Source organism: Canis aureus, chromosome 15 (genome assembly GCF_053574225.1).
Source record: "Canis aureus isolate CA01 chromosome 15, VMU_Caureus_v.1.0, whole genome shotgun sequence".
Classification (NCBI taxonomy): Eukaryota; Metazoa; Chordata; class Mammalia; order Carnivora; family Canidae; genus Canis; species Canis aureus.
In genome coordinates this window covers 33527761-33543820 of record NC_135625.1, presented here as the reverse complement: position 1 = coordinate 33543820, position 16060 = coordinate 33527761, and the positions used below count along the sequence as shown (strand labels likewise).

Below are 16060 nucleotides of genomic sequence, written 5' to 3'. Positions count from 1 at the left end.
CTTTAGGGCTACACCAAAGAATAAATCAACTTCAGAAAGATAAGAGAGTGAACATCTAGAATTCTGAACATATATGCATTCACTAGGCACTCAACAAATATTCAATGGCAAGTAATCAATTCCAAGAGCACCAGACTATTCCATATAGATGAGGAAATGTATTTTTATCATTATTTGAGAACTCTTGATGCAAATGTGAAGCTTCTCAATTATTTATTATGATAGCAAAGAAGGAGTACCTTGGGTCAGTTGTCAGATTCAATAGAACCACTAATGTCACTAGGGTGACAGAATCAATATTAATTTATTAATTTTCATAATGTGGATAAAACTTTTTGACATCCTGCCACAGAAAAGGAAAATACAGCGGCACATACATATATACCTTTCTAGATGTTAAGTATAATTAGTGATCACTTGTGAGGGTTTTTTTTTTTTTTAAGATTTATTTATTTATTCATAAGAGACACAGACTGAGAGAGAGGCAGAAACACAGGTAGATAGAGAAACAGGCTCCTCGCAGGGAGCCTGATGCGGGGCTCGATCCTGGATCCCGGGATCACAACCTGAGCTGGAGGCAGGAGCCCAACCACTGAGCCACCCAGGCATCCCAACTTGTGAGGTTTTTAAAGCCATATTTCAAAGCATTTATGTTTCACTGAAGCTGGATATGGATAGTAAAGCCAGGTGCATCTGACAAAGTCTCCCATCACAACATAATAGATAAAGTCTGCAATCTCTCATATCTGTAAGACATGTTTCTACCTAAATGAGTAATTAATAATAAATCAAGATGAAAAAAATCATTGATTAGTTAATGGTTCAAACATCAGTAAGATTCAGTAAGCAGGAGCCAATAAATTTTATTGGATAATTTTCAAACTGTTGAGATAATAGAAGTATAAACATTTAAGAATTTAGGTAACTCTATTCTAAGCAGTTGTGATAGCTGTTCCTATCTTTGAAAAGAAATGAAAAGGAAGAAAAATAATAGATACTCTCAGGCAAGTACGTGTTACAGCATGACAGGGTATAGTAAAATTTATAGACAGTACATACGAACCATACTTGAGGTAGATTGTTTACACAATGGTGGTTTGAGGGCGGTTAACAACCACAGAGAGACAGAAAGGAAATGGAAGACCTACTGAGCAGAAAATGCAAAGCAGAAGTTGGGTTCATCTCAACTTAAGAGGAAAGCTGGTCCACAGGCTTACGGTAACACACTTTAGATTGGATGTTGACAGTGTAAAGCTGTTAATTTAAACCTACCAAAGTGGTTTGAATTTAAGACCTCCTAAATATTCTGCATGACACCCACTAAACAAGGATTCCAATCACTTCAGATTGGAATTATTACATGATTCCAATCATTACAGGAATCTCAGCTGGAGCACTTCACAGTGACTTCACCGATACCCTTTCTTTCTTCAGTCTTTCTTCTTCAAATCAACCCTGCTTATTAGGACTGCTAATCTAATATGTCTGTAATACTGTGATCTTGCTCAAAACCACAGAGTAATCTGTCATGATGGTTTTCAAACTCTATTCTGTGGAGCTCTGAGGATTATAGAATATCCTTAGCGACTATCTTGGGAGACTGGAAGGCTCTTGGATCTCTTTCTCTCTCATGTCAACTTCAACAAGAATTACTCTAATATGTTTTACCTGTTAGGTAAAAATCAATTAAAAATTTATTGAAAATTTAAATTAAAAAATTCAAAGGCTAAAGTAGTCTAAAAAACTACAGGTACATCATATCAATCCCAGCCTGCCTCTTTCAAGTTTTAAGGCCCTCCTCCATAACCTGGCCAACCAATCCATCTAACTTTTTTCCTGTGAGTCTCTAACAGTTCCTCCCTGCCTTTTCACCTATACTTTGTACCATTCCTACTCCACACTCTCTCTCCAACCATTCCAAACTATTCCCAATTTCCTGAACCCAGTGTGCACTCTCATACCACAGTGTCTTTTGCACATGATCCCTTTTCCTGGGATTCCATAACCAATTCCTTTTCCCTCATCATCTACTGACCTCGCATACTGGACAAACTTCCATTCACTTATTCAGACTCTACACCCAAATGGCTTTTTCCTGGATGGACCATCACCATAACACAACCTACCTTAACAGCTAGCATTCCTTCTTCTATGTACCTAAGCACTATGGGTAGGCTGCTAGTTATACTAGTTTGCAATAGTTTGTTCACATATCTGTCATCCACATTATACATTAATTCCCTTTCTGAGAGAAACTTCTTTCTACTCAACACAAACAAAGTTGTCAATAAAGATATGGCAAATAAATATTAGAGAAAGATCTGTTTCCATGGGAAATAGAGAGTAATAATGATGGATCTTCACACCTGAATTTCATCTCTCATGAACCTATGATGAATTTCTCTCCTTGATTTAATATCCAAGCCTGCATGGTATGCTCCACAGGCTAACTTCAGTTTCCTAAGTTCAGCTGTAACTTGTTCTGTCGTTTTTCGGGAAGGACAATAGATGATAGTTGGACCTTCAAATTCCCAGATGGAACTAAAAACAAACACAAAAAAATTCAAAAAAGAACAAACATATAAATATATAGGCTTCAGTTTGAGTTTTCAAAACCAGTTTGAGCTTTATTTAATTTCCTCTGTCTTTTTAAAATTTTAATTTTTTAAATTTTAATTAATTTTCCTTTTAGTAAAATACTAAAAAGAGAAAGCATAAAGAAACAATGATCTATTTAACTACATAAAAATGTGGAAAGTCAAATGTGGAAATAAGTTACATTAAATCCCAAACACCTTAGACTCACTTTTTTGTTCAAATTAAAGTTAAAACCAGAGACAAGTTTATTTATTTAAGCAGAAGTCTTGATAAAAACTTGCAAGTTACTGGAAATTCAATCCCCATACTTTTAGAAATGCAAAGCACTAGATGAAAAATTAGTCTTCATTTACATAAGATAAATGAAATATTTACATAGAACAGTCTTATTCTCTCTCATATAGTCATTTCCATAAATGTATTCATTTATGCTGACTTAATATAAAAATGTATTATTTCTGATTAGGAAACTGTTTAATTTTTAATGCATATATTCTGATACAACTTCAACTTTAGGAATTTATTTAACAAATATACTTTCATATTTTCCAAAAGACACATATACACAAATATTCACATGAACTATAATGGCAAAAAATAATCAAAATGTTCATCATTATGTACATTCATACTATGAAATACTAATCAAACAATAAAAAAATCATTGTATCTAAAACCTTTAAGAAGGGCTATGGCAAAAGTCATTGAAAACTTAAATAGGGAAAGACAGGCAGTAATTTGACTCCAAGGTTTTTTTTAAAGATTTTATTTATTTATTCATGAGAGAGACAGAGAGAGAGGCAGAGACACAGGCAGAGGGAGAAGCAGGCTCCACACAGGGAGCCCAACACAGGACTCGATCCCAAGACTCTAGGATCATGCCCTGCGCCAAAGGCAGACGCTTTAACCACTGAGACAGCCAGGCGTCCCTGACTCCAAGTTTTAACTGAATAATCTACTCAAAGCAACTTTGATAGTGGCCATATGGGCTTCCATAACAAAATGTCCCAGCAGATAAGTTAGTGAGAAAAAATATTTTTTAATGAACAAATCATTTATTTTTTAAAGATTTATTTATTTGAGAGAGAAGTAGAGAAAAAGAGAGAGAGCATGCGTAGGGGGAGAGGCAGAGGGAGAGACTCTCAAGCAGACTCCCTGCTGAGCCTGGAGGCTGACAGAAGTCTGTACCCCACAGCCCATAACAGCATGACCCAAGCCAAAACCAAGAGTTAGAGCTTAAATCCACTGAGCCCCACAGGTGCCCCTCACAAAACTATTAGCATTTAAAAAACATTTCTTAAAGAAAAAAATTTGTTCACCAAAATGTAAACATTGTAATATCCTACATATTAGGGCCCTAATTTTAAAAAAACATATTATGGAGAAAGCAAAAACGCTTTTTCCTAATAATGATAACAGCATCAATTTATTGAAGATATAAAAATCCCAAATGTGTATGTACCAATTAATAGAGCTTTAACACACATGAAACAAAAATTGACAGAACTAAAGAGAGAAATAGATATGTATCTATAATAGTTTTCAACATATATCTTAGCAAAGACACTTTAAATCAAAGGAAAATATTACCTAAAGATATGGATATATTTTGTAACTATTTCTGTATAAAGTTAACAACAAAAATTGGAAGTGCATACCTGCATGGTACAGGTAGAGAAAAGAAGGGTGTAAAGCTCAATGCCAAAACATCAACAGTGATGATAAATGAGGAATAGAATCAGAAGGTCTAAGTACTCTTCAATTTACATGCATCTGTAGTTTTCAAATTGACACTAAGACTCTGTATCACTTTTTACATTAAAAAATAAGAAAATACACAAATATTTGAATTTATAGAGCAGAAAATGCAAAGGAATAAAAATCTCTATTACAAAAGCATTCATTACTTCGCCAAGTGCTTTATTAAACATTGTTATTTCCTCACATCAATTTCTGAAGTGAAAGAAATCTATCTTCATCTAACCACTAAATTAGATAGGTGAGAGAGGCTTTCCATTCAATGTATCATGAATATAGAAAATAAAGTCAGAATTTAACAAACATGTTAGCTCAATGAATAGAAAAAAATGGCAGAATTAAATAAAGGGAGGGAAAATATATAAAAGGCAACACTCTGAAGTCTTAATTACCCTCCATCTAATTATTGCTCATTAAGAGGAAAATTTCTATTTGCCTAAGGTCTACAAGAAGCATTCTGACTCTCAGTGGTTAGCTGCTACCATAACCCTTTTTGGAGGATTGAAAACGGGTGCAAAATCTTTCTTGCTTTACTCTCAGAAAAATCATTGTCACTAAATATAAAAACCTTGGATGGTCTTGGATGTTAAGGTAAGCAGTCGGCTGTTAGTCTCCAGGAAAGAGGGAGGCACCAGAGAGGAATACCAAGATTCAGGGATGTGTTTTTAGATGATGAATCTGAAAACTGCATATAGAATGCAAGGAGGAGCACTAAGGAGTAGGCAGATCTGTTAAGGAAGACCATAATAGTTGAGGCTAAGAGACTTCCATTGGTAGAATTAACATGAAAGATGATGAGAAGAAAACATTTAAAAACAATTACAAAAAAAAAAAAAAAAAAACAATTACAAAAGATAGCCTAAAAGGACAATAAGTCAGAAAGATAAAATGTTACAATGTCATACACACGCACAAAGGTTAAACAGTTTAAAAAGGAGAAGGTTATTAGGGGAAGGCCACAGAGATTGAAAATAATATGGAGAGAAAAGGATCAAAGAATAGGAGAGTAGATAATGATCTCACTGTTAAAAGACTAGCTTAAAATAAACAGCCTTATTCAAAAGAACATTTTCCCTCTAGGACACAAGGGAAATGAAGTACAATGAGTACTCACTTTGGAGAGATCACTAGAGCAACATGAATACTCAATATATCCATTATTTTCTTGTTTTATTTTTTTAAGATTTTATTTTAAAAAATAATAAGATTTTATTTTTAAGTCATTTCTATACCCAATGTGGGGCTCAAACTCAACCCCAAGATCAAGAGTCACATGCTCCACTGTCAGAGTCAGCTAGGCGCCCCCATTACTTTCTTGTTTTAATCTAAATACAAGCCAATAGCAAATCCTACATTCAAATTCATCCTAAAGGACCTCAAGAATGTTAAGGAAAATACTATTGATGTTATTTAAACTCTACTTGTCTAGATTTGTTTTGTGTTTGTGCTGGGGGGGTCAAACATTATTTTCATGTATTCTGACTTAAAAACACATTTCATTATATGACAGTTATATGCTTTTCACCAAGGAGACAGATCAGGGAAATAAGGCATAGGAAAGCTTCTTAGCATACAAATAAAATGCTTTCAAATAAAAGAAACAGGAAAAAGTACTAGTGACAGTTTCTTCATCGGTAAAATGAAAATAGCACCTACCTTACTGAGCAATTGTAAGAATTACTATTATCACTTATATAAAGCACCTAGGATAGTCGTTGGCATAGAACAAGGGCTCCAAAGTATTTATTATTAAGATAACTCTTAAAATTTCCCTAATACTCAACTAGTCCTATAATTAATGAATTAGATTTCAGATAAAAGACTCCATCCATCGTTTCCCTTGTTTACTTGCCAAAGTTGACAATTATTAAGAGGCAGGGGTACCTGGCTGGCTCCGTAGGTAGAGCATGCACTCCTGATCACAGGGTCATGAGGAGTTCAAGCCCTATGTTGGGCATAAAGCTTATTAAAAAAAAAAAAAAAAAAAAAGGAGCATATGACGTGTTCAAGCAACAATATGAAATGCAAAAATACCAGACCTAGTTTGTGCCTTCAGTTAGGCTATTTTCCCAGGCATTATCTTGATTATATAACATCACGCTTGACTTGAACCAAATCTAAATCGAATGTGAAATGTTAAACATGCATTACAAAGAAACAGTAAATAAATAAACAAGTTTTTTAAAAAGAAGTAAATAGTTAACCAAAATTTTTATCAACCATGAAATCTTCACCTTGTCTTTTGGACAAGAAATTGGTCAAGATCCTGAAGGATGCTTCCTGTTTTTCGCCTAACTTCTAAATACAAGTTTGGTCGATCAAAACCAGTACAGGTAATCTGAGGATTCTTCAGGTTTAAGCAGCGTACAATGTCTTCCCGGATTGAAGAACTTGCAGTAGCAGTAAGTGCAACAATTGGAACCTGAATGAAATAAAATTGACTTTTAAGAAAGGAGAGCTCATTAACTCCTAACATTTCTACTGCCTTCTTACAAACAGACTGGACAACAATTACATGAGGAACAGTGTTAAAAATGCAACTTTAAAATTACTCTTTTTCAAAGTAGAGAAAGAAACCTTCCTTCTCAGCTTTCACTATTTTCACTATTCACTATTTTTTTTTTTTTTTTTTAAGAAAGAGCACAAATGAGCCCGCAGTGGGAGGAGGGGACAGAGGGAGAGGGAGAAAGAGAGAGAACTTCAAACAGGTTCCACACCCAGTGCAGACCCAAGGTGGGGCTCAATCTCACGCCCCTGAGATCATAACCTGAGCAGAAATCAAGAGTTGGACACTTAACCGACTAAGGCACCCAGTCACCCCAGAATACATTTACTTTGTAAAAATCAGAAAGTGTTTAAATAAAACACTATAAGATTAAATACAATCTACCTACTAATTTGCTATCTAACTCTCCATTTACTATTTTTTATTTTTAACATTTATTACATTTGTAATAGAACTGATATAAATGAGGGATATGTTATACCTTATTTTTTTATTAATCTAAAATTCACAAATTACAAACCCTTTCATTCACTGAAAATCTAACAATACAAAGCAATAAATCCTTTTTGGGGGGTTTCTATACTAAAGATATTGGTCTATGGCTTCTCAGATCTAGAAGCAAATCTCTCAATGACCTGGATAACCTCTCTCGAGTTTACTAAGTTAATCGTGGCATACTATATATAAGAAGAGTGCATAACACAAAACATCCATTATTAATTGATTCCTTGAGCAACCAAGTCATGTTCTATTTTCAGTCTAGCAAAGACTTCTTAACCGGATTAGCAGACAAAACAGGAGACACAGCAGTTACTAGGAAAAACATGAATACATAATCTTTCAGAAATTTTAAACTAGGATAACAATGTACCTCTGACGAAACTAGATTCATCATTTTTGTTCCTATTATCACAGGGAGTTATAATCAATTACACTATTATTTTACATTCAGTAAAAAAGGACTAAACAGTTGTTCCTAAATCATCAACTGTTCTATATCCAAGAATCAACTTTCTTAAAATACTTTTTGTGGTCTATCACAAATAAAGTAAGTGATATCCTCATAAAATAGCTCTTCAGATGCCCTGCACCTATCTCACAATTCAGTTCAAGCAATTATCTTTCCATATAAGTGAAGCTTTAAGTACAACTGTAAAAAAGCAATTATAGAATTTGAAAAACAAGGTATGATTTACTAACACTATAAACTACTTTTACAATCAATACAACTTTACTGAATTAAAAATTATCTCAAAGCTCATGTAAAAAAATTAAGTTGGAAGTAGCTTTTTTTTTTAATTTTTATTTATTTACGATAGTCACACAGAGAGAGAGAGAGAGAGAGAGAGAGAGGCAGAGACAGAAGCAGGCTCCATGCACCAGGAGCCCGATGTGGGATTCGATCCCGGGTCTCCAGGATCGCGCCCTGAGCCAAAGGCAGGCGCTAAACGACTGCACCACCCAGGGATCCCTGAAGTAGCTTTTTTAAATGGAAAACAAGGGTACCAGAACCAATGCAATCAGGTAACTGGCATTTTTACATTCTCTATCCTTAAATTCTGTGAAACTATTGAAATTATTTAAATATTTTAATCAAATTTATTTTAAATTTTAAAGTTAATTATTTAAAAATAAAACTCCCAAATTAACTTCATTGATTTCTGGCTCATAATCAGACTGTCCTCTGAATTTGAAGAGTGCCTACCCAACAACTTACAGATAAATAGGCCAGTTTATAGAGAAGTTAGTTACTCTAATCAAGCTTATACTCTAATCAAGCTTGTGTGTGTGTGTGTGTGTGTGTGTGTATAAAGACATACATGGAAAGTTTAAACATCAGAAGCTCTTAGGACATGCACATTTTCACAACAACAAAGTACTGTCATTAAAGTGCTTTACTCAAACAATTTACAAATGCACTAATAACATCCTTGCTGTTTAACTGCACAGGCAGAGAAGTTTTCAGGATATAAAGAAAAAAAAAGGGTTTAGTTTGGTTTGTTTTTCTAAGCAATATAATATATGAGTAGATGGGCAATGCATTTGTGAAAATAAAATAAGCATGAAACTAATAGAAAAACCAAGCAAAATAGCAACATGACAGTGAATAGTAACTGGCTTAAAGTCAGATGCCTGAGTTCAAATCCTGCTTTTGTTTATAACTAGGTGTGAGATTTTGAGCTGGTTCTTTCACTCACTAAACTTTGGTTTCTTCATCTATAAAATGAGGATGATAACAGCAGTCTCTTGTAAAGTCGTTGTGAAGAGCAATGACGTTAGAATATGTAATGCACTGAACATGATGCATGGTACACAGTAAACACTCAAAAAGTTTCAACTACTGGGGCACCTGGTGGCTCAGTTAGTTTAGCATGGGACTCTTGGTTTCAGCTCAGGTGGTGATCTCAGAGTTGTGAGATTGAGCCCCTTATCCAGCTCCACATTCAGGGAGGAATCTACTTCAACTTCAGATTCTTTCTTCCTCTGCCCCTCCACATTCACAGTCTATCTCTCTCTCAAATAAATAAATAAATAAATTAAAAAAAAATAAAAATAAATAAATAAATAAATAAAATATTTAAAAATCAATTTCAACTGTTATTGTTGTTATTACAACAATTCTATACGAGATTTCCAGAGCCATGGGCCCTACTCCCAGATTTGCCACTGACTTTGGTAAGAATTTCTCTTGGCCTCGGTTCTTTTCAGTAAAATATGAGATGTAGAGGACTATACAATATTAGACTCTCTTCTAACTTAAAAATTCCCACTTCGCCACTAAAACTCCCTATGCCAGTGACCTGAAAATGATGAAAAATCACCATAAATATAATTTTTTGCCACCATTTGTAGTTAAAATGCTGCTTCCACAACTAGAAAACAGAATAAAGTAATGGGACATATGAAACAATGGGTCTTTATTTTCACTTCAGAATTGAACAGAATCTTTTAGAAGTTTGTGCTGCCTTATGATACAAAACTTATAAACTAGAGTGAAGTCTGGATATAATATACAGGCTGGTTATGAAAAAGGTGATCACACATCCTGGTTTCCAGGGATACTCCCAGTTTATGCTATCATCACGACCTAAATATTGATAGCTTGTAGTCTCTAACATTCAAAAGCAAACTGATTTGGACAATAAACCATAGTATCACCTAGTTACATCATGTTCTTAATTCATGAAACTCTTAAAGTTGGAAAATTTGGTTTCTTTGAAAATAAATACCAAGTTTTGTTAAGCAAAAACTATTAAGTAATATTGTGACTATAAATTTAGGAATGATTTAATCATAGATTTCAATGGTGCAGCACCTACACATTCAGAGAATTATAACTGTTCCTTCTGCTTCTAAATTTGGGTCATGTTGCTAATTCTAACTTTATACTATCTAATATCATGCTTCATTCATTCACTCATTTCAAGTGCTTGTCTATGTGCTTTCTTTGGGAAGGTCTAGGGAAGAAAGAATGGAAAGAATCAACATGTCTCATGGATATCACGGTACCTTTTATTTGAATCTTACAGATTTTTAAGAATGATGTAGACCTCTCTGCCTGGCTGCTCTAAGACTCACTTTGTCTGATTCTCTCCAAACGCCAAGTGGTTTAGTGATTTCTTTGCTATATTTAAACTTACTAAATCCTAGGTGTGAAACTACAACAGTTGTCCCAGTATAATTACAACTGGAAAGAGGAAAAAAAGCACAAACAGTGAGGAAAATGAGAGTCCTACAACCACCAGGTGGCATTTCTCACCACTTAGCTAATCAACAGGATTCATGAAAACACTAGAGGACACTAGGGGAAAAAGGTTTTGTCAGCCATTATTTGACAATGTGCCATACTGAGTCATCACAAGAAATGAAAATGATCCAATAGAGTCCACAGCCATACATAATAAAAGATTTAATTCACCACTGAAAAGTGTTTAAGAACTACATAAAATATTTAAAACTCCTCTAACACAATCCTTATAGACTCAAAGGTCTCAGAAAGGATTACAGAGAGCAATGTTCCTTTTTCCAAAAGCTTACTTTACAACCATTCTAAATTAATGGAAAGCTGTCCTCAAGGCACACTGAGCCTACTGGCTTTCATCATACAAGTATCTTTTCTATTATGTGTACTATTAACACTGTTAACCTTTCTATATTATTTATACTATTCCACATATCATTTATTGTTTGATACTATTGCTTCTACTTTTATAGGTATGGATCTACACTCCTTTATTGCATTATGAACTACTTCAGGGCAGAAACTATGTTTTATACCTCTTTCACATCACTTGTCTGAGAAACCAGCACAGTGTCCCACTGTGAAGCTACAGCCCAACTCCACCACCCTGTGTGGGAAAGTGACTTCTCTGATTCTTGGCTTTCTCATTGGAATTCATTTATTCATTTACCCAAGTATTTATGGAGCACCCACTATGTGCCTGGTCCTGTTCTAGATTATATGAACAAAACCATCAAAAGTCTGTCCCCCACAGAGAATATCCTGGTGGGGACCCACAGACAACAGACAAAAAATACAGTAAGTTTAACAGTTATAAGTGCTGTAAAAAAAACAGCAAAGGAATATGAGGAATGTCGAATGTCAGAGGGGGAAATTAACTTGAAATTTTCAATATGGTGGCCCAGGAGGCCTAAATGAAAAATGAGTATTTCAGCAAAGACCGGAGAAAAGGAATCACTCCATGTGAAATGTATTCAGGGAGGGGCGTCTGGGTGGCTCAGTCGATTAAGTGTTCAACTCTTGGTTTCAGTTCAGGTCACGATCTCATGGGTCCTGAGATTAAGCCCCGAGTCAGGCTCTGTACTCAACAGGAAGTCTGTTTGAAGATCCTCTTCCTCTGCCCCTCCCCTTGCTTGCACATGGGCTCTCTCTCATACACTCCCTCAAATAAATAAATAAGTCTTTAAATAAATAAATAAATAAGTAAATCTCTCTCGGGGAAAGAGAAGAGCGGGAACAAAGCCCTACTGTAGGAGCATGCTCAATTTTGAAGAATATCAACAAGAATGATGTGGCTAGAGTGAATGAGAAGACAGTGAATGAGAAGACAAGTAGTAGAGAATGGAGTCAAAGACAAAATGGAAGACCAGATCACACAAGACATTTATCATGACTTTTGTCATTATTTCAGTGAAATAGTCTGCTGCTAGTTGATTTTTAGCAGAAAATATGACCTCTCTGACTTATTCTAAAAGGACCACTCTGGATCCTGTACTGAAATAACGAAAGGGGGGAAAGAGTAAGAACAGGAAGACCAATGACAAGACTGCTTCAATAATGCACCAGAATGGATATGGTAGCTTGTAGCAGGGCAGTGACACAGATCGAGAGAGAGAAATTATTAGATTCAGTATATATATATTCTGAAGACCTCATGAGATTTCCTCACTATTTAAATGTAGAGTGGAGTGTGAGAAAATGAGGAGAGTTTAAAATTTTTGGCCTGAGTACTACAAGGATGGGCTGCTATTAAATGACATGGAGGAAACTGAGGGAAGAGCAGGTCTGGGATTGAGAGAAAATCAGAAAGGCAGTCAGAGGAATAGGTTAAGTTTGAGACGCCTATTAGGCATCTAAGTAGAAAGATGCTAAATAGACAGTTACCTTTAAATAAGTGTGTGTGTGTGTGTGTGTGTGTATTCTATAAAATGGCTAAAATAAAAAATAGTGATAATACCAAATGCTAAAGGAGACAGAGAAACTGGACCACTCACACATTGCTGGTATCAACTCAAGGAGGTGTATATAAAGTTGAGAGTTGTCAACATGTAGATGGTATTCAAAACTGTGTGTCAGATGAAATGAAATGACCAGGGGGCATAAAAGCAGATAGGAAAGAGAACAGGGGGCATCCCTGGGTGGCGCAGCGGTTTAGCGCCTGCCTTTGGCTCAGGGCGCGATCCTGGAGACCCAGGATCGAATCCCACGTCAGGCTCCCGGTGCATGGAGCCTGCTTCTCCCTCTGCCTATGTCTCTGCCTCTCTCTCTGTGTGTGTGACTATCGTAAATAAATTTTTAAAAAAGTAAAAAAAAAAAAAAAAAAAAGGAAAGAGAACAGGTCGAAAGATAAGGTTTCGGGCATGTCATTGTTAAAAGAGCAGGGAGATGAAATGAAACAAGCACAGGAATCTCAGAATGAAGATACAGGAAGGACAGAAGAGAACCAAGAGAATGTGCTATCCTAGTGAAGAACTGTTTCAAAAAGGTAACAAAGATACTAATCTTGGGGGCTTGTTGTGAGACTTAACCAAGATGAAAGCATTAACCCAGGGCCAGTCCCATAGTTGTTGCTCAATTCAGTCTAGTTTGATTCTCTTTCAATATATACTCGCTAACTGGTACATTCAAGGTATTTTTGTTGGTTTGTATTATTTTATTTTAATGCCTGCTCTAACCAAATCTTTATGAAAAGAGCTAACAAAAAGAAACTCTCAATGTTCCTACCTATAAGTATAATTAATACACAATGGAAATGAGCTAGAAAATCTACCAAAAGAATAACAAACAATCTCTAACACTTTTTCTTAGTTTACTTGTAGAACTATTAAATCTTGGGTTCAGGGGACATGACAGCTTCACTACTACCAGGAAAACCTAAATAAATCAACCTTTTTATTCATTTAAAATTAATATAGTAGACTAAAGAACCCAGAAGTAAATTCATCCAAATATACCCAAATGATTTCTAATGAAGTATTAAAAGTGATTCAGCAGAAGAGGGACAGCCTTTTCAACAAATGGTCTGGAGCAATTGGATATCTACAGGCAAAAAAAAAAGAAAAGAACCTCATTCTAAACCCCACACCTTACACAAAATTTAATTCAAAATGGATCATAGACTTAAATATAAAACATAAAACTATTAAAATTCTAGGGAAAAATCATAGTAGAAAACCTTCAGGATTTAGAGTTAGGTGAAGAGCACAATGAAAGAAAAAAATGATAAACCAGACTTCATCAAAATTAAAAATGATCTAAACATGATTCTAAAGTAGTGTCTGTGTTCCATAGATCAAATCTAATCTGCAGCCTATTTTGTTGTGACCCACAAGCAAACAGTTTTTACATTTTTTAAAAAATATTTTATTTTATTTACTCATGAGAGACACAGAGCGAGAGAGAGAGAGGCAGAGACACAGGCAGAGGAAGAAGCAGGCTCCATGCAGGGAGCCCAACATGGGACTCGATCCCAGGTCTCCAGGATCACGCCGTGGGCTGCAGCGGTGCTAAACCGCTGTGCCACTGGGGCTCCCCTAGTTTTCACATTTTTAAAGGGTTATTAAAAAAAAAAAGAAAGAAAGAAAGAAAGAAAGAAAGAAAAGAGAAGAGAAGAGAAGAGAAGAGAAGAGAAGAGAAGAGAAGAGAAGAGAAGAGAAAAGAAAAGAAAAGAAAAGAAAAGAAAAGAAAAGAAAAGAAAAATGTGACAGAGACCATATGTGTGGCCCATAAAGCCTAAATATTTACTATCTGGTTCTTTCAGAAAAGGTTTGCCAATCCCTGCTTTATAATATCCCTCAATAAATTACATACTAACCTTAGAGGAAAGCCAAAGTTAGGAATTTTTTTAAATCTTTCCCCTGCTTCACCATTCATTTGCCCTTTCATAGCGAAGTCTTCAGCTTTCTGGTAATTCCCCAATCCTGGACTCTCCTTTGATAAGAATGTCATTTCAAGACACTGCACTTGGCTGGCTTACCGATGGGAGTATTGCCTTTAGGGAGCCCAAAGTCCTGAATGAACTTCTAAAATCATGTCCCCATTCAGAAATACAGTGAGCCTCATCCACAGCAATAAGTGTGATACCTACAAAAGTGAAAAATATAAAAATGTGGAAAATAAAGTTCAAAAAGAAGTAATAAATTCATCTAAGTCAATATCACCTTCACTTGAAAATATCAAATTAAAGGAGAAAAAATAATTCAAATCAAAGTATTTGGTTCATCTAAAAATATAAGCATAAATTACAACAAGTTAACACCAAAAATCATTATAAGAAAAAAGGATGGGAGATACACGGATAAAGGCATATGGATAAAAAAAAAAGGAAACATTTATATATTATTCAAACAATATTATTTATTAGATTTCAGCTTTCATCATTATTCCTCAAAGAAATGGAATTAATATTACTTTATCCTCAAAACTATCATTCATGAACCATTTGCAATGATAATGCCTTAAAAAAGAAGCGTTGGGGTTTTTTTTCCTCTTTGGTAATACTTTCAATTTTATCTCATCAATTAGCTACCAAAAGAGATTAAAGAGTATATTCCTCCTGAGAAGATAAGCATCTTCATGGTCCATAACCAATTACATGTTAGACCACAGAGTTCTTCTAGAATGCCAATATGGGAAGACAGGATGATATCCACATTTATAATGTAAAATGGTAAGAACTAAATCTCAGTATGTACCAATGTGGTAAGAAAGAATATAATCCATTCTTTCTTCCCCTAGCAACCCCTCTACTTTGCCCCCACACCACACACTCACACTGAAATGGAGTCAATAGTATATAGTAATGCATTTCAGAAAAGGGCTTTATTGTATAACCATCCACTAAAATGGATGGCTTTGGATATTTCAAAGGGATGATAATAGTGCTTTTGCCCTCCAATACCAAATTAATACTTAGGACAAAAATAATCTTTTCCATCAATAGATCATTACTTGATATTTATTTGAATATTAATGATTTTCTGCCATTAGGGGGGTGATTACAAATATGTGTTCTAGAGTAGACTACCTGGATGCAGAACCTGGCTCCCCCACTAACATCTATATTACCTTAAGCAAGTTACTTAAGTTTCCAAGTATCAGTTTCCCACAAATAAAAGGTAAATATAGAAGTACCTAACATTTTTTAATTACTCTGAAGATTAAGTTAGATCATTCACATAAAATGCTAAGACAAGGCCTAGCATAAAAGACTGCTCAATAAAAAACAAAACACCAAACTATTACCATTACAGTTATTAAATGCTCACTATGACTCAAACATTTCTCTAGGAAAAGATTAATAACATGTACTGTATAACCTTGAGAAGCTCACAATTCTAAAAGAGGAGGAGACAGACAAGCAAACAACCAATAACAATTTACTGAGATTACCAAATACGACAGAGATGAAAGAAAAAGCAAAAAAATAAACCTACTAAATATGAATACAGGTTGAT

At 34.9% G+C, this 16060-nt stretch overlaps 1 protein-coding gene and 1 long non-coding RNA gene across 6 annotated transcripts in view; one reads left to right on the top strand and one right to left on the bottom strand.

Annotated features, from left to right (window-relative positions):
* Positions 1-16060, bottom strand: part of WRN (WRN RecQ like helicase) — a 140802-nt gene that overhangs the window by 54440 nt on the left and 70302 nt on the right. For all 5 annotated transcript variants that reach the window (XM_077849073.1, XM_077849072.1, XM_077849074.1 and 2 more), the window contains 3 exons: positions 14581-14687; positions 6591-6778; positions 2367-2541 (listed from right to left, as the gene is read on the bottom strand). In XM_077849073.1, coding sequence (XP_077705199.1) covers positions 2367-2541; positions 6591-6778; positions 14581-14687 — 470 coding nt within the window. The remainder of the gene's footprint in view (positions 1-2366; positions 2542-6590; positions 6779-14580; positions 14688-16060) is intronic.
* Positions 1-16060, top strand: part of LOC144284489 (uncharacterized) — a 41173-nt gene that overhangs the window by 7781 nt on the left and 17332 nt on the right. The gene's annotated exons all lie outside the window — the stretch shown is intronic.